The sequence below is a fragment of the Anolis carolinensis genome, unplaced genomic scaffold (assembly GCF_035594765.1).
Source record: "Anolis carolinensis isolate JA03-04 unplaced genomic scaffold, rAnoCar3.1.pri scaffold_14, whole genome shotgun sequence".
Classification (NCBI taxonomy): domain Eukaryota; kingdom Metazoa; phylum Chordata; class Lepidosauria; order Squamata; family Dactyloidae; genus Anolis; species Anolis carolinensis.
The window spans coordinates 14,028,007-14,054,974 of record NW_026943825.1 but is presented as its reverse complement, the minus strand read 5'-3'; the positions used below and the strand labels follow the sequence as shown (position 1 = coordinate 14,054,974).

The 26,968-nt window shown below is 43.9% G+C and overlaps 1 protein-coding gene across 1 annotated transcript; it reads left to right on the top strand.

Annotated features, from left to right (window-relative positions):
* The first annotated feature begins 18,105 nt into the window (after positions 1 to 18,105).
* On the top strand, positions 18,106 to 26,765 carry tchh (trichohyalin). Its single transcript, XM_008119120.3, has 2 exons — positions 18,106 to 19,050; positions 19,782 to 26,765. Exons 1-2 carry the CDS (start codon positions 18,913 to 18,915, stop codon positions 26,763 to 26,765), a joined length of 7,122 nt encoding a protein of 2,373 aa, XP_008117327.3. The 5' UTR covers positions 18,106 to 18,912.
* The last annotated feature ends 203 nt before the right edge of the window (positions 26,766 to 26,968 follow it).

The following is a 26,968-nucleotide window of genomic DNA, read 5'->3' as shown; positions in this document are numbered from 1 at the left end:
TGTAATCGGGGAATTATGGGGAAATTGCTTACTTGAATTATTTTGATCAAAGTACAGGATGAAAAGGAAAGGTGTCATGGGAAAGGAAGAAGCACAAAGAAGCATGATGGTGTGAAATGTACTTGAAAATCCTATAAAGCCTCAACTGAGCTGCGTCTCGTGGTGGCGCTTTCTTTCTTTCTGCTGCTACCGGCAGGTCTCTATTTGTAAATAAAGTCTGTAGTATCTCTATCGCCTCGTTTTTTCACACCTCATTGGGAAACCAGCCCGGGAGGTTGAAGGGTTTGCCTTTTTAAAGGGGCAATACAACTAGGCCCTCAAAATTATGCTTCCACCGGAAGTTTCCAAAGATTTTCATTGGAGGACCTAGACAATTCCTTGCAAAGCTAGTTTCCCAGTCCTCCAGGACCCCTATATGATATCCGATGGAGGAATGCTTTTATTTCAATAGACTTCCCTTCAATCTGTTTCCGAAATAATTTCCCCTAGACAGTCTCGTAACTGGAAGGTGTAGTGCTGGAAATTTTTTTTTGATAAAAGTGGTATGCAAAGACCTGACACCTCTGCTACTATGATATCTGTGCCAAATAGTAAGTCTCCACCCACAGAATCCCACACAATAGACAATGCAAATGGTTCATTGTGATTTGTCCCAATCATCATCTAATCCGCTCATCAATCCAAATTGTTTTGGCAGCTAAATAATCGATGGGAAATCACTACTTAGAGAAGAATGACTCACCAAGCCAACAATATAAATAATTAGTAGGTATGGATGAATGGATTCTGTTAAACGTTAATGCCACAGTCTAACTCCTACTGGACTTTTTTGGAATCCATTTCCCCAAACCCTACATCCAGCATTATTGGGAAACATGGACCATGGAGAAGTGGTCTGGAAAAGTGTAGAGAATGGATACCAAAGTTGGGTTGTCCATCCAGTACTATTTCCTCAAAGACAACCCTTTATCTTGTAAACATGATCCATTTATCCAAGTCCTACTCTCCAGACATCAGGAGACTAATAGATGCAGATTTAGCAAGATCGGAGAACTCCTCATGTGTTCTGTAACCAATGGGATTTAATTCTGGTGGTGGGTCATGCTTGGAGAATTCAGAAGAAGACCCCAATCCATGTGTCTTGTTTCAGCCGTCCTCCATAGCTTACCATAAGAAGCCAAAGACAAGCCATTGCCCATAGCCTTGATGGACTGATCCACCATCCATTCTCTGATAGGTTATTGCTTCATAAAGCATGTGACATTAAGGTCTGGGGATTATTTCCTCATCAACATGACTTCCTTCTCAAAAGTCATCCAAGAGGTATCAAAAGAAAGTAAAGGGAAAGCTATCTTGGCTCACCAAGCCTGAATAAAAAAGATAGCCAATGCTGACCTTTGGTTGCTTTCCATTTGATGTGTCCCATCAAGTAGGATGAAGAAGACATGAAGAAGCAATGGTCTAGTAACCATTCTGGATGTGATTCAAGGATCTATGTCTTCTTGTTATTCCTTACTAGAAGAGACCAATTTGATCTATCTATCTATGTGTTGACTCGTTGTTCAACAGTTGACTCACTAGGTCAAATCTAGGTGGATCTGACCAATATAGTTGAGGCCATGTTCACCTAAAGGACATGTTTCATAGCGTGCCCCACCAAAGCCATCCAAATCCCAAGTCAAGACTGTGAGGGTGGATCAAGGGGATACTGGACTGTAATTAGACAATAGACCTGTCATTTGGAGGAAGCCGCAATTACACCAACCTGGAGCCAAATATCATGATTCAGGTGAGCTGACTTTTAATTAATTCTAACCTTAGGCTAATAAGGCTGTCCATATGCATTCTTGGCCAACCTGACCTATCTTGTGGAGTTGTTATTGTGAGAGTACAGTGGGGAACAGAATGGTGGGCTTTCCCTTGAGATCAGAAGAGGAACTGACCATTACATAATAATTAAAAATCAATTCAATTAACTAATTTTCGAGGCAGTCCTCCTGCCACAACAATCCTGGGAAGGAAGCCAAGGTGATAGAGCAGGAAGTTGACTTGAGCCAAAACGCCAAGGCAGCCTGGTCAAAGAACCAAAATCTCCCTGACTTAAGAGTTTACATATTTATATGTTGTAGGTTTTAGATTGTATTGTGTAATGAAGTATGAATTTTTGGTTTACAGATGTTATGTTTAATTGTGTGTTTGTGTTTTAAAAGGGTAAGTATGATAGTTATTGCATCTCAGCACTCAGAGGCTGGTTGCCATGGAGAAGTGGGCGGAGCCAACTGCCGTTTTGTTGAAGAAGTGCAGAGTTTAAAAAAAGGGATTCTGTCTGTGCTCGATGAGGCACAGGGAGGATTGATCCTAGGTTGAGGGGATCAAGGAGACTCAATTGTTCATTTTGAGTCAGTTTAAAATAAGTTTGGTGACTTATTTAATGTAGTCTGTGTCCTGGTAAGGAACAGAGAATCTGTGACCGTATATCACAGGGGTGACTGTGGTTTAAAAGTAGCAGAGGAAGAAGTTCTGACTACTTTAAGTTAAAGAAGTGACACTTTAGGGAGTTTGACTCACCTCATTCTAGTATTGTAACTATTAATAAAAGTGCCTCTAAGTGAGAAACAAACTTGTAACCACTAAGCTCTGTGCCTGAATAAACTTGTTATTGTTCCTCCAACATCTAAGCCTCTGTCGCATATATTATAAACCAAGTTGCATTACTATCTAAAGTGAATAAGAAGAAGAAAGAAAAAAAATTAAAAGGTCTCCTCTCTGAGTCTTTGGTGGCTGCATCATTACAAATTGGTGGCAGCATTGGGATAAAAAGATTCCCCCTGCCTGAAAGGACCTTAGTTATTCTTAGTCCTTTACAAATTGGTGGCAGTCGTTATTAACTCTTTACAATTGTTTTTAATGAGATGAGCTGCTTTGAGTCTCGTTGAATGTGGGAATAAGAATAAGAAGCAAACCATTGTTTTTCAGTGCTGGAAAGCAGGTACGTTTATTGCCGCGAGAGTTGGATGGAATTAAATTGTCCACAACTTTGTGTCACAACATAAAGGAGTGTCCATGTTTGAAGACAAGGATTTCAGATAGTCAACAAAGACATTTTAGTACCACAAGAAAATTATTTGAGAGTTGGAAGAAGGGTTTTGGAGAAGAAGTTGGACGAAGGAGAAGGGTCAGTGACTATGGTGTCCATGAGGAGTAGAAGATGGTATCTCAAAGACGTTCCATTTCTTGGAAGGGTTTTGGAGGTTTCAGAAGAAAACAAGACGTTCAACGAGGGAAGGATCCATGGCTATGATGTCCATCTCATAGGTGCTCCATCTCCTTTCTTCAGACAAGGACCTCAACAACATCCCTTAGGAGGTTGCTTGCATTTGGGAGGACACTTCACAACGGTCTGGGGAGGACAACATGGGTTGCATTTGGGGGGACACTTTGCTGCTGATGGAGAACAGCATGGACTGCTTTTGGGGGCGCACTTGGGCATGCATGGAGGTGCCTTGCAACCTTGCTTGCACTGCTGAGACATGATTCCAAAGGTGGAGGAAAAAAACCTGCTGAGAAACAACAAAAGTGTTGAGATATGAGAAGAAACATGCTTTGCCGAGAGGACCATCCATTTGAACGACTCATTTCCTTCCTACAAACCCACAGTGTTTGTGTTACAATCAAAGCTGGGCAAATATTGGACCTAATACTCGGGAATTCTGGGAGCTGTAATTCAATACCTGGTCCTAGCTAAAGTAGGTCCAAGTAGAGTAGAAGTAAATTGCTGAATGGTAGGTCAACAACTTCTAATGATTTGAGTATTGGATTGCTGTGAGAGTTGGATGGAATGAAATTGGTCACAACTTTGTTTCATAACATTAAGGAGTGTCAGTGTTTGGAGACAAGGAGACCACTTCGCCATGGAAGCCCACCTGAGATAAGTCACACTCCCTCGGCCTTGGAGGAAGGCAAAGGCAAGTCCCCCACTGAGCGAATACTTGCCAGGACAATCCTGTGATAGCTTCATCTTACTTCATCTGTGATAGTTCACTGTGAGTCAGAAATGACTTGAAGTCACACAACAACAGCGATTGTCATTACCTGTGTGAATCTCATTGTTTCTGTGTGTCTACTCAACTTTAGGCAGCAACTAACTTTTGCAAGTTCTGCTCAAGATAAAGAGTTTGTTTCAACACATCTCTATTTTTATTTTTTGCCCACCTCTCCCCTTTATCTTTCCCCTGTTTCCTTATATTTATCCCTGAAGATCCTCTGAAACCAGAAGAGTGTGATTGCACAAACTCTTGGTGGCTTTCTTTTTTGTGTAGGAAATGATAGAAATAAGAATATGATCATAATTTATTTATTATGTATTTACCATATTTATATTATTATAAAGAAGGAGCAGACTGCTGCGGCTTTCCAAATGTTGTTTCACTGCCGCTTACGTTGCCTGGGGCTGATGGGAGTGGCAGTCTACGAATGAATCTGGAAAGCCAGCATTCCTCTCCTCCACAATAAAGCACTTTTGATGGTGTGGTTTCCCAAATGATCTCCTAAAGATCGTTGACAAGTTAAGAACCTAATGTCCCAACGCTAACTGGGGGAGGGAAAGTTGATGGATACCATTCATGGCAATTCAAAACTCTCCTGTTTATGGACTACACCTCCCAGAATCCCTCAGTCAACCAGGTCAACATGGCGGCAATTTTGCTTTGGTGAGAGAAAGGAATCTGAAGCAATGCAGAACCTTCTTGGTAGTTGCTTCCAAGAATGTGGAATTCCCTTCCACTGGATGTTAGATTGGGTCATTTTCTGATTTCTTTCCATCTGCAACTGTGCCTTGCATGTTTATCATTATTCTATTTAATATTTTAAAGACATTTTTATGTTGTTATCCATGGGTCAGGCTTCTAGATTGGCTCCTCAGCTGCATATCTAAGCACAGGACAAGCTTACAAGCTTAATTTACTGAGCAGCAGCTACTGCAAGCAACAGAGATCTGCTCTCTTGTCAAAACACATCAGATTGACATTTCCATCTCTTCTTGACACCAGTGATCCAATTGGACAATCAGGATCCCCCCACAATTCCTCATCCAAGAGGAAATCCTTTGCTGGAATAGATCCCCATCGCTTGCAGCAACTACATCCCAATGAATCACGACTGTGGACTTCTACAATCCATACATACTCCCTACACCACTGGTTTCCAACCTGTGGTCCGTGGACCACCAATGGTCCCCAAGAACTAAAATATGGTCCACAGCTTCACCATTGCTACACCGTTGCACGGTTGCAACGAGGTTGAGTTCGGATTCCATCACGGGGGGGAGGGGTGCTGTTGCTCCATTCTCTATGACAAAAAGCCATCAAGACTTCCTCCTTCCACCTTCCTTTTGGTCACCATATTTCTGGTCTTGTTCTTTATGGTGTCGTAAAATACCTCCTCCACAATTTGTGGGACCTAATTTCTCTACTTACAGCTCTAAGCTGTTTTCAAACTGCTTAGGTAAACAGTAATCTTGGCTTGATGGTTGGGTGCTCACCCCGACCGGGCTTCAAACTGGCCACCTTTCGGTTGGTAGATCTTATAACTGTTAGTGATTTACCGGCTGTGCTACAGCTTCCGTGGCTCAGTCTTATAGAATCCAGAGAGCTGTCGTTTTTCAAGGCCTTTAGGCTTCTCTGCCAAAGAATTCCAGTGCCCCACCAAACTACAACTTCTAGGACTCCATAGCCTTGAGCCATGGCAATTCAAGTGAGGCCAAACTGTATTCATTCTGTGCTATAGATAGCGATACACCCCTATAGAAACAGTCTACTGTTTCCATGAGATCATCTTTCCTTGGCACGGTTTGGGGTTGCTTTGAAGTAGAAGGCCAAACATTGCAACACAACATTCCTAGAAGACACACACTTGTGGAGGTGGCATCAAACTGCTATTGTTTAACCCAGAAAAGGAAGAAACCAAGGGTGGGGAGAAGGGAAGAAGCAAGGAAGACAGAGCACCCAAGAGCCTTACCCAAATGCACACGACGGAGCTGAGTGAAGAGCAAAGTCCACCAGATGAAGTGATGAGCCAGGAGCTTTCGGTGGTTTTTTATACCATTTCTTAAATCTTCACTTCCGGCAGAAAAGTGTGCAACCGATCCGGTGCGGAGGTTAATTGCTTTGGCGTTAATTGCCTAATTGAGCCCAGGAGGTTCTGTATCAGCAGCACCGCCCCGATTTCTCCATCAATGTCATGAGAAAATTCTTCTCTGATGATCCCAAAATGCTTCCTCTCATCCTCGGGGTGCCATTTTCGGCCTTCTGGTGCTTGGCTCATCTTTTTCGCACCCAGTCGCATTGCAAGATTGTCCTCGGCCACCAAGGCGATGGGTTTTAGAGTCCCTTTTGGGGAACTTTGTTCTTGTTGTGTGCCTTGGGGACATTGCTGACTTATGGCCACCTTATCACTGGGACTTCTTGGCACTATTGTTGAACTAGGGCAGTTGTTCACAGCCTTTTTTTTTTTACCAGGGACAACATGACCAGTAAACACTTTGATCAGGGCCCACTTGAAAGGGACCAATTGACTAGGTTGTAACACCCCTAAGCAGCGTGAACACTGGAAACCAACACGGAGGCCAATAAAAAATCTAATATCTTTATTAAAGCAATAAAAGTTCTAAACAAAAATAAGCAGAGTATATAGTCCAGCAGTTGACCTTTTAGAGAAGATCAAAATTAGTCCAATAAAATAAAGTTATATGTCCAGTATTAGAGTCTAAAGTCTATAATCCAAATAACCGAAACACATTCAAACTCTTTGGAAGTTTGAGTGGGGAAAGAGCAAGATTCTGCAGGAAGATTCTTAAAATAAAGTCCAGAACAAGGATTCAAGGCTAGGCAAGGTATTGAGTAGTGGATCTGAAACGCAGTCCAAACTTGGCAATGAGTGGGACGCAACTCCCGGACTACTAGTGAGCTTGGAAGCTCAGGAACAAGAGACAATGTTCTTCATTCAATAGTCACGTTGAATAGGGAAAACTCAGTGCAGAACTTTTATTGAAGTTCAAGAGCTCCCCCCAAGCAGGTGTTTGACTCCCCAAATCTTCCCAGAGAACGGAGCTGTTTCAACATCGCACCAGATGCCTGCCTCCCTGAAACTTCCCAAGGGAACCGATTTAGTCACAATCGCCTCTCTCTGCTAATCTCGCGCTTCTCCTTAAAATCTGCCTTTGGGAGCGATCTGTTTTGAGAAAAGCCCTTCTATCAAACACCAAGCTTTCCGGAGAAACAGGCTCCATTTCAAGGGCGTCCCTAATTGGCTATGGCACTGAAATGTCAACAGGAGACATCTGGAAAGGGACGGAATCTTGCTGAGATGGAAGAAAGCCCAAATCCTCTTCAGTTTGATCTATGATGGCTGCGGGGTCATGGGCCAAAGGTGCCTGAGACATCACATAGGTCCACTTGACCAGGGACCACTTTGACCAAGGACCACTTTGACCAGGAACCACTTTAACCAGGGACCACTCTGACTAGGAACCAGTTGACCAGGAACCACTTTGACCAGGGTCCATTTTGACCAGGAACCACTTTGACCAGGAACCACTTTGACCAGGAACCAGTTGACCGGGGACCACTTTGACCAGGGTCTTTCTCCAACATTAGTACCAAAAGGGTTATGAATTCGTTTTTGGTCAACTTTAGATTTGGTTTGGTTATTTGGGGTGCTGATTCAGAAAATTGCATTGGATAGACCACATCAGTTTAAGTTTCTGATACAGAACATATGCCATCCAGTAGTCTCCATTCTTGCCCACAGAAAACCATATTTCATATTTTAGAGCTGATGTGGTCTAGCCAATGCAATTTTCTGAATCAGCTCCCCAAATAACCCCAGGAACAGGCCTAAAAACAAAGACAGCCAGGCGCCCCCTCTTCCAGGGACCACATGGAACGGCTCTGCTCAAGAGGAGGGAGGAGGAGGAGAAGCAGCAGTCAGGAGACTTGTTGTCACACTTTTCATGATTAGTCCACCTCTCCCCTCCCAACATCCCCATTGCCTCAACACTATAAGAGGGTTTCGCAAGACCAGTCACTCTTGTTGCAATGGTGTAGTAACGGTGAGGCTACAGACCATATTTTAGTTATTGGGGACCACTGGTGGGAACCACTGAACTAGGGGTTGCTTGACCAGCTCCGGGACCTTTTGAGGCTGAGAGAGTGGGACTTTCCCACGGTCACCCAATGAGTTTCCATGGCTGAGCAGAGTCAAATGCTGGTTTCTACATATCCTTGTCTAACATTCAAACCACTGTGCCATTTTGGCTCATCTGTAGCACAGAAGATATTAAGTTGTATCCAATATGTTTTGCTGGGTAGTTTCATTTTCGCTTTGCCACTGAGTGAGAAGAGCGGGATATAAATTAAATTAATTAAATAAATAAAGAAGGCCCCTCTAATGGTCTTCTACAATGCTATTGAGATTATCACATCAATGATTTCCTGTGCCTGTTTCGACAACATATAATCCTTGGGACTCCATCTTTATTCCTTCCTTGGACCTATCTACTTTTCAATTGTGCTTTTCTGCTCAAGGAACCCATGGAGAAATACAAACAAGGTGTTCACCTACACTGTAAAATTAATGTGGTTTGACACCACTTAAACAACTCAATACTATGGGAGTTGTAGATTGGAGAGACGCTACACTCTTTGGCAAAGAGCACTAAAGTTCTTGTGAAGCTACAGCTCCCTGTATTCCATAGCACTGAGCCATGGCAGTTAAAGTGGTGTCAAACTACGTTAGTTGTATAGTGTAGATGGTTTTTGGAATTATTATTTTTTGGATGGTTGAATCCATGAAGATGGAGGACCAACCGTATTACACAAAATGGAATTAGGGTGGGCTTCACCAAGAGGATGGTCTGCCTTTCAGCAAAGCCATGTTGGAAGGCGATCTTACCAAACGGGACATTGCGTGATCTCGCTTCCAGGAAGGAAAACAAAGACTGACATTCTATTGGAGGTGACTCAACCTGTTTTCTGAGAGGTTACAGATTTATAACTTGCTAAGGCATACTTTAGGCTTCCTGGAATGCGACTGTCAGTAGTAACAGCCTTCCTGGACCAGTTGTTTGCCTTCACTCATAAGGTAGTCTTCTTGCTCGATTTTCCCCCCAACAACGTAAGTCCCAGATGATAAAATGTTGCCTATCATTGCCCTTTTGATCTAATCGGCTTATCATTGTGAAGCTCCATCATGCCCTGGAATAATTTTTTAAGAAATCCAAATAGGGTCTTATAATATCAATTATACAGGGAAGCAGATGACATTTTAGGGCATTGTTGAATGAGACTCTCTCTAAGGATCATGTTGTGTGTCTCCAAATCATCTCTAAGTTATGGTAGCTCTAAGAAGAACCTATCAAGGAGGTTTCTAGGGCTGAGAGTTTGTGACTTGCCCAAGGTTGGGTTTCTATGCCATAGGATCAGAGTTGGAAGGGCCACCCAGTCCAATCCCCTGAACCATGGTCTCCAGAGTCATGATCCAAAGTTTAAACCACTATATCACATTGTCTCTCTTGGTATCATAGCCTCATAGAATCATGAAGGGGCCTCATGGACCGTAGAGTCCAATCCACAACTCAAAACAAGCAATAGGTCATTGTCCATTCTCTTTCTGAAGATCTCTAGAGAAGAAGACCTTACTACCTCTTTAGGCAATTTGTTACATTGTCACCCACTCTTACCTTCAAGAATCATGGAGTTGGAAGGGGCCTCATGGACCGTAGAGTCTAACTCACAACTCAAAACAAGCAAAAGGTCCTTGTCCATTCTCTTTATGAAGCTCTCCAGAGAAGAAGACCTTACTAGGCCTTTAGGCAATTGATTACATTGTCACCCAACACTTACCTTCAAGAATCATGGAGTTGGAAGGAGCCTCATGGACCATGGAGTCCAACCTACAACTCAAGACAAGCAATAGGTCATTGTCCATTCTCTTTCTGAAGACTTCCAGAAAAGAAGACCTTACTACGTCTTTAGGCAATTGGTTACATTGTCACCCACTCTTACCTTCAAGAATCATGGAGTTGAAAGGGGCCTCATGGACTGTGGAGTCCAACCCACATCTCAGGACAAGCAATAGGTCATTGTTCATTCTCTTTCTGAAGACCTCCAGAGAAGAAGATCTTACTACGTCTTTAGGCAATGGATTACATTGTCACCCACTCTTACCTTCAAGAATCATGGAGTTGGAAGGGGCCTCATGGACCGTAGAGTCCAACCCACAACTCAGGACAAGCAATAGGTCATTGTTCATTCTCTTTCTGAAGACCTCCAGAGAAGAAGATCTTACTACGTCTTTAGGCAATTGATTACATTGTCACCCACTCTTACCTTCAAGAATCATGGAGTTGGAAGGGGCCTCATGGACCGTAGAGTCCAACCCACAACTCAAAACAAGCAATAGGTCATTGTCCATTCTCTTTATGAAGCTCTCCAGAGAAGAAGACCTTACTATTTCTTAGGCAATTGATTGCATTGTCACCCACTCTTACCTTCAAGAATCATGGAGTTGGAAGGGGCCACATGGACTGTGGAGTCCAACCCACATCTCAAAACAAGCGATAGGTCATTGTCCATTCTCTTTATGAAGACCTCCAGAGAAGAAGACCTTACTACGTCTTTAAGCAATTGGTTACATTGTCACCCACTCATACCTTCAAGAATCATGGAGTTGGAAGGGGCCTCATGGACTGTAGAGTCCAACCCACAACTCAAAACAAGCAATAGGTCATTGTCCATTCTCTTTCTGAAGACCTCCAGAGAAGAAGACCTTACAACGTCTTTAAGCAATTGGTTGCATTATCACCCACTCTTACATTCAAGAAGTTGCTTCTAATGTTCAATCAAAATCTACTCTACTGTAACTTCAAACCATGGAAACCCATTGAGTGATCTTGAGAGCGTCACACTCCCTCCATCTCATAGGAAGGCAAGAGCTAATCCAATCAGAACCAATTCTATCCAGAAGTCCCTGTGATAGATTCACCTTTGGATCTCCATAACAGATATGCTGATGCCATGGGACAGAAATTAACTTCTGGAACTTGAAGGTGGTTCACTGCCCTATTGACATGGAGTAGTGCTTGGAGGTAGAACATCTGGATTGCTCTACATAAATCAAATTTTATGAGCAGTTTTAAGAGTTTTAAGATTTGTCTCTGGAGATAAACAGTCCTCTCTCAAGCATCAACCAAAATCTCCAATTATCCAAAGGTGTGAGTCCTATCAATCTGTCACCACCAGTTGTCATTAAATTCATTAATAATATCAATTAAAGGGATGGGAGAGATGTGATGACCCATTTCAACATTTGTTTTGAGTCAACACCTGGGCTGAGGACTATTTTTAGCATGCAAAGTAGATAACTCATGAGGTTCTCAAATTCTCCATTAATAACAGGGGTGATGTCCTAAGGAGATGTCCATTTCTTGGAAGCATCCCATGATTTCATGGTATCTAATATATGCTCAGTTATAGCTGGCAATTTGTATCCATGAGTTCTCCATCCATGAATTAAACCAGCCATCAATATGGTGATGTCTAGACATTCTCTACTATAGCCTCCCATCTTTTCAAAGATCCTATAGTTCACTCTGCCACTCGTTTGACTCATTTGCCTTTTTATATAAGGGACACCATTGGATATAAAGATACTTGAATATTCATGGATTTGGGGAAGGGGGGGGGGGTCCTAGAACCTAACTCCAATAGATATAGAGAGTCCACTATATTGGGCTGCAACTCTGGGAGAACCAGATTTGAATCCCGATTCAACTCTTGGGTGACTTTGGATCAGCATACTTTCTCAGCCTAAAGAGAAGGCAATGGATCACTTCCTCTGAAAATATATTGCCAAGAAAACCCTGCTGGGTTTTGATCGAGTGGACCTACCAACCAAGGCTTGCAGATATTTCAGCTGGGGTTCCGTGGTTTTGTGATGCTGTTCCCTCTCCAAGGTTTCTTTGGAAACTTTAGGGCTGTTTCCCTCAGGAGCTGTGAGGCTGAGGGACTGTGCACTCTTAGCCAGAACCTTTGGGACCTTTCTCCTGGAATTTCTGTTTCTGTTTTCTCGGATGTTCTATATCCCCGATGTTCTTGAGATATGAAGCTTTTCTACGGGATGAGCTGGTCTACATCCTATAGCTTAGCTTCCTTAAGAGAGACAGACTTAAAAATGGCTCCTTCCCTCCCAGAGCCCTGAACAAGGGGCGGAACCAAACTTAATGATGATGGACAGGCGGCCTGCCCTGTGATGAAATATGTGTTTTCTGATGGTCTTTGGCAACCCCTCTGAGGCCTCCTTGTGACCCCCCCCTAGGGGTCCAGACCCCCACGTTGAGAAACGCAGTGTTACATCATACTATTGGGTCATGTTTACCTTGTGTTTTTCCTGCCTGGCAGGGGACTGGACTGGATGGTCCATATGCTGTCTTCCAACTCTCTGATTCTATTTTTCTAAGGACTCCTAAGATAGCAAAACTTCTGATTTCTGGTGGATTCCACACTCTTTCAAGAAGACAAAAGTGGACTCCTTGGACCAAAGATCCACTTGAGAGGACAAAGGGGATTGAAACTGACAATGGGACCCTTGAGAGATGTGGATTACATAGGGAGCGTGACAACGTAGTGGTAATAACTCGTTTTTTAAAATAATGATAAAAGATAAATGATGCAGAATACAAATGACTGCCTACACCCGTCAACTAATAATAACTCTTGAGTTGTAATTTCATACTAGATTACGGTTTGTGCCTGAATCTGAGACTGCGGTCACGGCACATATTTATCCCAAGGGTATAATTTGGCCTCCGTTGAGGGTACAGGGAAGGTGGGGCCACCAGAAACGGTTCAGGAACTCAGAGGCACATTGTTCTGTTTGTCATGGTCTGAAATCCTGATGTGGAAGAACACCCAGGCTGTGTCCACACTCTCGAATTAATGCAGTTTAGGAAGCAAGGCATCCATAAAATGAAGGGGTACAAGTATTATATGTGGACAAAAGTTCGTGTTAACTTGCTCGTAATGTGCAATATATTTTGAAAATCTGTTCGGTATTTGGAGGGCAACATGATTCCCACCCGTGCCATACATCACACACTCCCCTATTCTTTTTTCTCCTCTTGTTGACCCGTATCTAACATGAAATTACTGCCCCAAAGGAGGTATTATTAGACCAGGAGTGGAGTGTATTTATGCACCATATCATTTCTGTTAAAGGGACAATTGTTGTCTCCAAAATATGCATCATGTTTGGTGGCTTACCCAACCAAGGTCTTGCGAGATGATCCAGAAATTGGAAACCTGATGCAGAATATTCATGAATATTTATCTGAACTCTATGCAGTCCCCAGATCAAGTCCTAATCTCAGCTTTTATCCATCTTATCCTCAATACAAGAAAACCGCACTACAAACTAGAGCTGACAGCTGTCACAACAAAACATTGCATGGAAAGTTCCTTGACAAAATGGAAGGAAAAGCTGATAAGGAGAAGACCTGGCTCTGGCTCACGAATGGGACCCTGAAGAAGGAGACAGAAGGCCTGATCCTTGCAGCCCAGGAGCAAGCCATCAGAACAAATGCAATTAAGGCCAAGATCGAAAAATCAGCTGATGACCAAAAATGCAGACTGTGCAAGGAAACCGACGAAACTATTGATCATATCCTCAGCTGCTGTAAGAAAATCGTACAGACAGACTACAAACAGAGGCATAACTCTGTGGCCCAAATGATTCATTGGAACTTATGCCTCAAGTACCACCTCCCAGCAGTAAAGAGCTGGTGGGATCACAAACCTGCAAAAGTATTGGAAAATGAGCACGCAAAGATACTGTGGGACTTCCGAATCCAGACTGACTAAGTTTTGGAACACAACACACCAGACATCACAGTTGTGGAAAAGAAAAAGGGTTGGAACATCCCAAGTGACAGTCGCATTGACAAAAAACAACAAGAAAAACTCAGCCGCTATCAGGACCTCAAGATTGAACTTCAATGACTCTGGCAGAAACCAGTGAAGGTGGTCCCGGTGGCGATCGGCACATTGGGTGCCGTGCCAAAAGATCTCAGCCGGCATTTGGAAACAATAGGCATTGACAAAATTACGATCTGCCAGCTGCAAAAGGCCACCCTGCTGGGATCTGCGCACATCATCCGAAAATACATCACACAGTTCTAGACACTTGGGAAGTGTTCGACTTGTGATTTTGTGATATGAAATCCAGCATATCTATCTTGTTTGCTGTGACATAATAAAATAATAATAATAATAATAATAATAATAATAATAATAATAATAATAATAATAATAATAATTTTATTTCTAACCCACCTTCTGTCCCCGAAGGGATTCAGGGCAGTTTTCATACACAAAAGGCAAATATTCGATGCCGTATATAGTCATGAAAGAAGAAGCAAATTTATATAAAAACATCTGGTGACCCCAAGTTGAGAACCACTGCCCTATAGTGTGTTATCCCTCCGCAACACCTGGGGCTCCAGGGTCACCGATGAGTCCAGAATCACGTAAATGTTTCATGTAAACATAGCATGGGGGACAAAACTGATGCCTGAGAGACCCCATAAGCCATAGGCCAAGGAGTCGAGCAGGAGTCCCCCAGATCCACCATCTGGGTCCAACCCTCCAAGGTGGGTCTTCTATCTAGAAATCTCTAAGTCTTACAGCTTAACTTGAAGAGGTTCACCATGAAATCTCACTGGAGAAGATAGTGGTTCTCCAGTGGGTCTTCTATCTAGAAATCTCTAAGTCTTACAGCATAACTTGAAGAGGTTCACCATGAAATCTCACTGGAGAACATAGTGGTTCTCCAGCGGGTCTTCTATCTAGAAATCTCTAAGTCTTACAGCTTAACTTGAAGAGGTTCACCATGAAATCCCACTGGAGAACATAGTGGTTCTCCAGTGGGTCTTCTATCTAGAAATCTCTTACAGCATAACTTGAAGAGGTTCACCATGAAATCCCACTGGAGAACATAGTGGTTCTCCAGTGGGTCTTCTATCTAGAAATCTCTTACAGCATAACTTGAAGAGGTTCACCATGAAATCCCACTGGAGAACATAGTGGTTCTCCAGTAGAGAACATATTGGTTCTCCAGTGGGTCTTCTATCTAGAAATCTCTAAGTCTTACAGCTTAACTTGAAGAGGTTCACCATGAAATCCCACTGGAGAACATAGTGGTTCTCCAGGGGGTCTTCTATCTAGAAATCTCTTACAGCATAACTTGAAGAGGTTCACCATGAAATCCCACTGGAGAACATAGTGGTTCTCCAGGGGGTCTTCTATCTAGAAATCTCTAAGTCTTACAGCATAACTTGAAGAGGTTCATCATGAAATCCCACTGGAGAACATAGTGGTTCTCCAGTGGGTCTTCTATCTAGAAATCGCTTACAGCATAACTTGAAGAGGTTCACCATGAAATCCTATTGGAGAACATAGTGGTTCTCCAGTGGGTCTTCTATCTAGAAATCTCTAAGTCTTACAGCATAACTTGAAGAGGTTCACCATGAAATCCCACTGGAGAACATAGTGGTTCTCCAGTGGGTCTTCTATCTAGAAATCTCTAAGTCTTACAGCATAACTTGAAGAGGTTCACCATGAAATCCCACTGGAGAACATAGTGGTTCTCCAGTGGGTCTTCTATCTAGAAATCTCTAAGTCTTACAGCATAACTTGAAGAGGTTCACCATGAAATTCCACTGGAGAACATAGTGGTTTTCCAGTGGGTCTTCTATCTAGAAATCTCTAAGTCTTACAGCATAACTTGAAGAGGTTCACCATGAAATCCCACTGGAGAACATAGTGGTTCTCCAGTGGGTCTTCTATCTATAAATCTCTAAGTCTTACAGCATAACTTGAAGAGGTTCACCATGAAATCCCACTGGAGAACATAGTGGTTCTCCAGTGGGTCTTCTATCTAGAAATCTCTAAGTCTTACAGCATAACTTGAAGAGGTTCACCATGAAATCCCACTGGAGAACATAGTGGTTCTCCAGTGGGTCTTCTATCTAGAAATCTCTAAGTCTTACAGCATAACTTGAAGAGGTTCACCATGAAATCCCACTGGAGAACATAGTGGTTCTCCAGTAGAGAACATATTGGTTCTCCAGTGGGTCTTCTATCTAGAAATCTCTAAGTCTTACAGCATAACTTGAAGAGGTTCACCATGAAATCCCACTGGAGAACATAGTGGTTCTCCAGTAGAGAACATATTGGTTCTCCAGTGGGTCTTCTATCTAGAAATCTCTAAGTCTTACAGCATAACTTGAAGAGGTTCACCATGAAATCCCGCTGGAGAACATAGTGGTTCCTAGAGATAATATTTTAACCAAATCCATCTATATATATAAAAGGATAATGGTGTCGCTCCACTGGGCAAAACAACAAAACTAAAGGCCCCCCAACCTAGAAAATTGACAACACAACCCCTCATCCACGTCTCTACATTCTTAATGCTCAACAAAGGATTCCCCCCCCCCCTCAAACAGGTAAACACCCACTCTTTGAAGGTCCAAACCCATTCAGTACTCTTCACTCTCTCATCTCAAAACACAAAATAAAGAGCAACACTCTGAAAACAAAGGAAATTCATCCAGGAAACAATCAAGGCTACCTAACACCTCCCAACAAAGGACCCCCCCCCCCCCCCTAAGACACGAAACCACCTAAAAAAAGCCACAGCAACACGTGGCCGGGCACAGCTAGTAAATAATAAAATCCACGTATGTGAAGAGATAGCTGTACTGGTCAGCATGGAGACACTGGTGTCCAAGATGGATAATGTATGGAGACTATTATCTTCCCTTGCAAGAAGTTACTTATGATCTGAAGATGCTCAACCAAGTGGAACATCTATCTAGTCCAAAAAAATCTTAATTTAGTGCCTTTCCGACAGAACCTATGATTAAAACACAGTCTCCTCAGCTTTGGTGGGGCCATCCTTTGATGTGCATGTCCCTTCCTTGTTCAGCGGTGAAAAAAAAGCAACAATAACAGTGTTTCACCCCATAACTAACCAAGTAAGGTGTGACTCTGTTGTTCTGTTAGGATTGCTACAGAGCCATGGGTATTTTACCCCCCAAAAAAGAAAAAGGTAAAAGAGGGGATGGTAGGAATGAAACAAAACAACCCGTAGAACAGGAGGACTTGGGTTGGGTTGGAGATGAATCAGACCATCATCTCTCTGATGTCTTAACTTCTAGCGTCCCAACTGAGGACTCTATAAAAAGAGACCTATGGGTTGGTATCCTCCAACCTGCCTTCTCCGAAGCTGGTGAACGATCCATTTCACTGACTTGGGTGAGTTGAAACTTGATGTGATGGCCTTGTTAAGAACTTTAGAAAGGACTTTGTTGTAGAAAGGGTACGGTAAAGATAGACAATGAACCAGGGGAAAAAGATAATGAAATGGTGAAGAGCTTGAAGGATTAACATGGATGGGCAACCTGGTAGGAGACCAAAATTATGGACTACACATTGCACCACGATGATGAGAGATGAGAGACATCTGAAGATAACCAGATTCCGTTCTCCATGGCTAAGTCATTTGGAGCATCTAGATTTGTATTTGTTCTTGTTGTGTGCCTTCAAGACATTTCTGACATGGTGATCACAAGGTGAAACTATAATTGGTTTTCTGGGGATGAGAGTGATTTGAACCCTGGTCTCTAGAGTCAAGGAACTTTCCATGCAATGTTTTGTTGTGCCAGCTCTCAGCTCTAGTTTGTAGTGCGGTTTTCTTGTACTGGTGTTTTGTCTGCTGTGCTTTGAGGAGTTTCTGATTTTTGACTTCAATCAAAGCAGGTTCTTCACTTTGCTTTCCATATTCTGCCAGGGCACGTTCTTCTTCTTTGACTGCTTGTCTGACTTGTAAGAGTCCTCTGCCCCCTGATCTTCTAGGCAGATATAGCCGGTCAACATTACTGCGGGGGTGCAGTGAATGATGAATGGTCATGAGTTTTCTTGTTTTTATGTCCAAATTATTATTATTATTATTATTATTATTATTATTATTATTATTATTATTATTGAAGTGGGAGCCTAACTGGACACCCCAGCCACACACATACAGACAACTATTCCCTTTTATTATGTGTATAGATGGTGATAAAGGTATTGAGTAGAGCAATAAGAGCAAAGGAGTCTATATAAAAGACCAGAGTTATAAATTAAAAGCATTTGGAAATTATTTGGTGATATTTTAGAAGATCCTTTGTACACAGGCAGGAGATTGAAATATAAGCTGAAAAAATTCGGAAAGATGTCAGATGTCACAATTTAGAATTAATAGGAAAAATGTATTTGCACATGATTTGGTGATATTTTTACAAAATCCTTTATATAGAGGAGCCAAGAGTATAATGCAGCAGCAAAAAAAAAAACAATCAAATTCTGAGTTGCATCAAGAGGAGTCTAGTGTCCAGATCAAGGGAAGTCATTGTCCTACTTTCTTCTGCATTGGTCAGATCTTCCCTAGAATAACTCTTAGTCCAGTTTTGGGCCAAACAATTCATGAAGGAGATGGACAAGATGGAAGGAGATGGGCAAGATGGAGATGGACAAGATGGAAGGTGTCCAGAGAAGAGTAACCTAATGGTCAAAGGTCTGGAAACCATGAATCCCTCTGAGGAACTGCTGAGAAAGCTGGAGATGTTTAGACTTGAGAAGAAAAGGTTCAGAGAGAACATATGTTTAAATATTTTGAAGGATGTCATATTGAAAATGGACCCTGCTTGTTTTCTGCTGCTCCAGATACTTGGACACAATGGAGCAAAGGAAACTCATACCTTGCACCAACTGCCCACTTTTTCTCTCCCTAGTTCCAACCCAAAGAAACGTGAGGATGCCTTACCTTCTAAACAGCATCTGCACCATCAGTGGAGTCTTCTACAAGTATGCCAAACGGCATGGGGATAGCTCTATCCTGACTAAGAGGGAGATGAAGAGACTTATCCTGGAGGAGTTTGCCGATGTGATAGAGGTAAAAGCCTGCTGGGCAGTTGGGTTACTGAGGTTGGAGAACATTGATTAAATCATGGGTGCGCAAAAAACAACCGTGTGGTTCTTCAGGATCATGTTTGTGGCCCAAGGGACCCTCAGGGGTCTCAAATGGTCCAGGATGCCCCAAAATGATCTCTAAAGTATGTATTATTATTATTTACAGTATTTATATTCCGCCCTTCTCACCCTGAAAGGGACTCAGGGCAGATCACAATGCACACATACACAGCAAACTCCATCCGCTATGATGACAGTGCCCTTTTTGATCGCAAAATTTTTCCTCCTTGTTCTTTGATCTCCAGCATTTTTATGGTGTCGTAAAATACCTCCATGCTGTAAGCAGTGCCTAATTTCTCTACTCACAGCTCAGCTGTTTTCGAACTGCTTCGGTGGACAGTGAGCTAGGCCAATGGTTGGGTGCTCAATCTGACTCGAGCTTCGAACTTGCCAACCTTCTGGTCAGCAGTGAACTATTGCTGCTGGCAATTAACTAGCTGTCCTACAGCCCAGCCCATACATGTAGAGGATATGTTTGGAGATACACACACCTTCGGGGACTGAACTATGTCCAAAAAACATCAACAAAATTGCATCAAAATCCCCTGTTAAGTTGCCAGGAAGGCTCTAAACATGTTCTCATGAGAACATTCGAGGGCATTTATGGGTTGGATGAGTCTCTTGAAAATATACCATGGTTTTCTCCTCTTTCAGAATCCTCGTGATCGCAAAACCGTTGAGCTGACCTTCCAGATGTTGGACACCAATGGTGATGGCTTGGTGGACTTCAACGAGTACCTGCTTCTCATCCTCAAAGTGGCCGAGGCATGCTATAGTCACCTGAAGCCAAGTGAAGACCTCCTTGAGAAAACAGAAAGAAGCACAGCTGAGTGTGGAGGAGAACAACGAAGAAACAACAGGAACCAAGTAGAGGACAATGCAAGGACAGGAAGAAGCATCCGTGAGCGAGGAGATTCTGGTCAGAGATATCATCCTCCAACAGAAGGCACTGAACGAGGGCAAGAGAGAAGAAATTATCATCCACTGGAGCCAGAGGCACCAGTGGATGAAAGAAGTCACCAAGATCTTGAAAGGAGAGATCATCGTGGGAGAGATCGTCCATCCCATGAGCCCCAGGAAGATGAAGATGGCCAAATATACTGGTATGGACAACAACAAAAGACTGAAGAATGGTATCATCAAATAAGACAAAGGGATCCACTAGCTGAAGATAATTGTCCACGCCGGTCACAGGATCTCCTCTCAAGAAGACAACATGATGAAAGACAACACCAAGAAGTGAGAACTGGAAGGAGGGGAAATTATCCAGAAGATGTGGAAACACAATATGAAATTGGACCCCATGATATCGAAGGACGCGTAAATGATGAGCAATGGGATCAAATTTGTGAGCATGATCCACTGGGTGAATATGACTCATTACCCAGAGAAGATAAAAGAAGAACTCAGCTAAATGGTTCAGAATGGGAGCAGAGGAGAAACGAGACACATGAGAGAGAACCCAGGGCCAGACCTAGTGATCCTGAATGGAGAGGAGGGCGTAGAGCAGACGGACAAGGTGAGCCTGAATTAAGGGACACTGAGAGGAGGAGATCCTCCACTCGTGATCAAGATGGGTGGACCCAATCTTGTCAATCAATAAGAAGAGAAGAAGCAGAGGACCATCAATGGTCAGAGAGCAGAGAGAGAGAACAGAGTAGGAGCCATTCACATGAGCCTGAACCCGTGGAGAGTGAGAGGAGACCTCTCCATTCTCATGAGTCTGAGACCAGAGGTAGTGAGAGGAGAAGACCTCAATGGCATGAAGGAGAGGACATAAGAAGGCAGCAGCACCACCAGAATGAAGTAATTGAAAGGAGGGGGCCCAGACCACTTGAGTCTGAATCTGCTCACTGTGAGCACAACAGGCCTCTGATACACGGACAAGAGGACAATAAACCAAGAGAGCAATATTATGAAGAATCCCACAGAAGGCAAAGTCAATGGAGAGGGACCCAGCTACAGGATCCTGATGCCAAGGAGAGTGACAGAAGAAAATCCCAACAACATGACAGAAGTTATGAGAGGGAGAGATCCCAGCTAACAGAGCCCCAGACCAGACGCTCAGACCAAGACAGGTCCTGTGCCTCAGATGGAAGTCCAAGAGATCACTATCAGAAGAGGCAACAGAGTGACAGGCCAACAATAACACAACAAAGGAATAGTGATCAGAGAAACCACGAGGCAAATAGGGGTGTCCAGAGGCAAGAGTGGAGATATGAGGTTGACCCAAGATATGGTGGATTACAAAGAAATTCCCCCAGACTTCACATCTACATTGATGATTTTGGCCAAAGGCACAGAGATGACCAAAGAGATTATGAACAGAGATGGAGATCCCCTCCATTTGTCACTTCTAATAGAGATGTTGAGTGGAGAAGAAGAGAGGCTCGTGATGTTAACCCAAGAGATAGTGATCAGCAGATGACAACTCCCTTCTGTGATACTTTTTCTAGAGATGTTGACCGAATGCAAACCCAGGAACGTTGGCTTGATGCAAGAGATGGTGAACAACAGAAGAGAACTTCTCCTGAGAACAGAGATTTTGATCAGAGACAAACACAGATACGAGACTTTGACAGAAGTCGTGATGAACAGCAAAGGAGACAATCAAATTCTTTTGACACAAGACATGGTCAACAGGAAAGGAGATTTCCCTCTCACAATATTGAAGACAACACTGATAACCAGAGAAGAGGGCAAACACATGAGTTTGACCCAAGAGAAGGTAATCATCAGGGGAGATCTTCCTCACACAATACTTGTGATGCTGAAATTAACCAGGAGCAACCAAGGACATATGATGTTAATCCAAGATATGAAGAGCAGGAGAGAGGAACCCCTACACATGATGCTGAGGGTAGAAACGTTAACCAGAGAAGAATGCAGACACAAAACATTGGATCAAGGGATATTAAACAGCACAGCAGATTCCCTTATGATAGAGATGTTCTCCAGAGAAGAACTCACATCCAAGTTGACGTTGACCCAAGAAGTGGTGAACAACAGAAGGAAAGAATTTCATGTAACACTTATGGTACAGGTACTGATCAAAGACAGTCAAGGATACACAACACTGATATAAGGAATGAAGAGGAAGAGAGCAGGAACCCTTCACAAGATCTTTATGATATTGATACTGACCAGGTTGGTCAACGAGATAATGAACAACAGAGGAGAACCAACTCTGAGGACAGGGATGTTGATCAAAGAAGAAACTGGGTATGCTACATTGACTCAAGAGATGAAGGACCATGGAGAAGATCCTCTTCACATGGTGCTAGAGGTGTTGATGATAGAAAAACTCAGACCCATGAAGATGACCAAAGAGATGAACAACAGAGGTGGACCACTTCACATGACAGCTGTGCTACAGATGTTGATCAAAGGCAGTCAAGACCCCATGCTGTTGACCCAAGAGATGTAGATCAGGACAGGAGAGATATTTTCCATGATATTGGGAGTAGAGATGTTGACCATAGAAGAATCCAGACATTCGATGCAAAGAATGGTGAGCAGCAGAGAAGAACCCGTTCACATACTTATACTACAGATATTGAGCAGAGACAACCAATAACGTATGATGTTGACCAAAGACAGCAACGGGGGAGAATTTCCACGTGTGATGGTAGAGAGATTAACCAAAGAAGGACCCAGATACATGAGAATGACCCAAGAGATGGTGAGCAGCAAAGGAATAACACTTCACATGCCACTTTGGATAGAGATTTTGACCAGAGAAGAACACAAGGGATTAACAGAAGGAATGATGGACGGCAAAGACAGAGTATTTCATGTTGCCTTGATGGTAGACAAATAGACCAGAGGAGAACCCAAAGACATGAAATTGACTCAAAGGATGGTGAAGAGCAGAGGCAACCCCCTTCACGTGCAAGAGATGTTGATCAGAGAGGAACACATGAGGTTGACCCAAGAGATGGTGGACAACAGAGGAGAACACCTTCATGTGATCCATATGTTAGAAATGTTGACCAGAGACAAGCCCAGGTACATGAAGATGACCCAAGAGATGCTGAACATCACAGATGGTCTCAACCACAAGACACTGAACGAAGGACTAGTGAGCAGAAGGGAGCCCACGCTCCTGACACTGACACAAGGGATCAAAGGGAAAACAAGCCAAGAGAAGATGAACAGCCAAAGAGGACAACTTCACACAACGTTGAAAGAACTCGTGATCAAAGGGGAACCCAGATACATGAGGTTGGCCTACTGGATGACAACCGGCGACAGAGAAACTCGTTATGTGGTATTGATGTTACAGACAGGAGAACACAGATAAATGAAGGTGATCAAAGAGATGAAAAAGAAACAAGGAGAACATCTGATGTTAGAGATGCAGACCGGAGGCAAGCCCAAAGACCTGAGGTTAAACCAAGGCCTGGAGAAGAGCAGAGGCAAGTTCAACCGTGTGAGACTTCCGTAAGGGAAGATGAAGAAAAGCCAACCCAGACACCCAATGTTGACCCAAGAAATGATGGACAAGAGAGGCAAGTACCATCAGGTAGACCTAAACAAAGAGAAAGGGAGCAGAGACAAATCCAAACACATGAGATCGATGCAAATGAACCAAAGGAAACTGAGTCATGTGGCAGTGATCCAAGGGAACAACAAAGGAGAAATCTATCACGTGACCCTAGGACTCAAGATTCTAACCAAAGATCCACAAAGCCATCTGAGGTGGATCCAAGAGACCCTGAGAAGCTCAGCGATATCCAAGTAAGGAAAGGTGGCCAGAGGAGGACAACCCAGAGCAATAAGGTTGACTCAAGGGATGGTCAACATCAGAGATGGTCAAGAAACACAAATGAAAGGTCCACTGACCAAATAACACGAACCCAGCCTGGTGACACTGATGTATGGGTTACAGAGAAGGGTGCAACCCATGAGTCCGGATTTAGGGACCGTATTCGGAAGAGACAAGGTGACACTGATGTATGGGTTACCGAGGAGGAGGCAACCCATGAGTCTGGATCTGGGGACCGTATTCAGAAGAGACAAAGTGACACTGATGTATGGATTACCGAGAAGGGGGCAACCCATGAATCTGGATTTAGGGACTGTATTCGGAAGAGACAAGGTGACACTGAAGTATGGGTTACGGAGGAGGAAACCCATGAGTCTGGATCTAGGGACCGTATTCGGAAGAGACAAGGTGACACTGATGTATGGATTACGGAGAAGGGGGCAACCCATGAATCTGGATTTAGGGACCATATTCGGAAGAGACAAGGTGACACTGAAGTATGGGTTACAGAGGAGGAAACCCATGAGTCTGGATCTGGGGACCGTATTCAGAAGAGACAAGGTGACACTGATGTATGGATTACGGAGAAGGGGGCAACCCATGAATCTGGATTTAGGGACTGTATTCGGAAGAGACAAGGTGACACTGAAGTATGGGTTACGGATGAGGAAACCCATGAGTCTGGATCTAGGGACCGTATTCGGAAGAGACAAGGTGACACTGATGTATGGATTACGGAGAAGGGGGCAACCCATGAATCTGGATTTAGGGACTGTATTCGGAAGAGACAAGGTGACACTGAAGTATGGGTTACGGAGGAGGAACCCCATGAGTCTGGATCTGGGGACCGTATTCGGAAGAGACAAGGTGACACTGATGTATGGATTACGGAGAAGGGGGCAACCCATGAATCTGGATCTAGGGACTGTATTCGGAAGAGACAAGGTGACACTGATGTATGGGTTACGGAGGAGGAAACCCATGAGTCTGGATCTAGGGACCGTATTCGGAAGAGACAAGGTGACACTGATGTATGGATTACGGAGAAGGGTGCAACCCATGAGTCTGGATCTAGGGACTGTATTCGGAAGAGACAAGGTGACACTGATGTATGGGTTACAGAGAAGGGTGCAACCCATGAGTCCGGATTTAGGGACCATATTCGGAAGAGACAAGGTGACACTGATGTATGGGTTACGGAGGAGGAGGCAACCCATGAGTCTGGATCTGGGGACCGTATTCAGAAGAGACAAGGTGACACTGATGTATGGATTACCGAGAAGGGGGCAACCCATGAATCTGGATTTAGGGACTGTATTCGGAAGAGACAAGGTGACACTGAAGTATGGGTTACGGAGGAGGAAACCCATGAGTCTGGATCTAGGGACCGTATTCGGAAGAGACAAGGTGACACTGATGTATGGATTACGGAGAAGGGGGCAACCCATGAATCTGGATTTAGGGACCATATTCGGAAGAGACAAGGTGACACTGATGTATGGGTTACAGAGGAGGAAACCCATGAGTCTGGATCTAGGGACCGTATTCGGAAGAGACAAGGTGACACTGATGTATGGATTACCGAGAAGGGGGCAACCCATGAGTCTGGATTTAGGGATCCTATTCGGAAGAGACAAGGTGACACTGATGTATGGGTTACGGAGGAGGAGGCAACCCATGAGTCTGGATCTAGGGATCGTATTCGGAAGAGACAAGGTGACACTGATGTATGGATTACCGAGAAGGGTGCAACCCATGAGTCTGGATCTAGGGACTGTATTCGGAAGAGACAAGGTGACACTGATGTATGGATTAGCGAGAAGGGGGCAACCCATGAGTCTGGATTTAGGGACTGTATTCGGAAGAGACAAGGTGACACTGATGTATGGGTTACGGAGGAGGAGGCAACCCATGAGTCTGGATCTAGGGATCGTATTCAGAAAAGACAAGGTGACACTGATGTATGGGTTACGGAGGAGGAGGCAACCCATGAGTCTGGATCTAGGGACCGTATTCGGAAGAGACAAGATAACAATGATGTATGGATTACCGAGAAAGGGGCAACCCATGAGTCTGGATTTAGGGACCATATTCGGAAGAGACAAGGTGACACTGATGTATGGGTTACAGAGGAGGAAGAAACCCATGAGTCTGGATCTAGGGATCGTATTCGGAAGAGACAAGGTGACACTGATGTATGGATTACCGAGAAGGGGGCAACCCATGAGTCTGGATTTAGGGACCATATTCGGAAGAGACATGGTGACACTGAAGTATGGGTTACGGAGGAGGAGGCAACCCATGAGTCTGGATCTAGGGACCGTATTCAGAAGAGACAAGGTCAACAAGCATCTCAGCCTGATCAATCTGGTCACGTCCAGCAGGAAGGTGAGGTCGCACCCAAAAGACGAGAGATGAGGACACAGCAGAAACTAGAGCTTGGGGCCACCAGAGATAAGACAGCTCCCTCCTTGCCTTGTGGCCCTCAGACCATTGAGGGAAGCACAGGGCGGGAACCCAACTCAGGTGCCAGAAGAGTGGATGAGCCTGAAGCAACTCAACCTGCAGATGGAGAGCCACCTGGTACCCTGGAGGAACAGGAACCAGTGGTTCAGGAAGGAGATAGCAACACCCCTGGCCCAAGGGAGCAGCCATCAGAGGAGGACAATGGAGAACCTCAGCCACCATTGGAGGAAGGAGAAGAGAGCCAACTTGACACAGAACGGCCACAGCATGGAGCTGAGAAAATCCCTGGATCACAAGAGCTTGACACCTCTCAAGGGAAGCCCAGTTTCGTGTGTGAAAAAGTTCCTCCTGTGTGCAACCCACTCTATGAGTACCTCCTGGCTCAGAAGAAGGAAAAACCCTAAGGAGCCAGACTAGACCTACAACCATCTCCATGTCCTGTTGTCCACTTAGCCGGTGGCCTTTTATTCAGATTCTCTATAATTATATTCAGTACAACTGTTATCGAGCTAGAATTCGATTAGGGATTTCCTTTTAAGGGGAAATCCTTGCTCCTTTCTTGCCCCGCAGGTCCGAAGATCCTGGCAAGGGGCAAGAAAGGAGCAAG

Coding starts and splice junctions, on each gene's coding strand:
- tchh (XM_008119120.3), top strand. CDS start 18,913: ATGCCTTACCTTCTAAACAGCATCTGCACCATCAGTGGAGTCTTCTAC. Junction 19,051..19,781: donor AGTTTGCCGATGTGATAGAG/GTAAAAGCCTGC, acceptor CTCCTCTTTCAG/AATCCTCGTGATCGCAAAAC.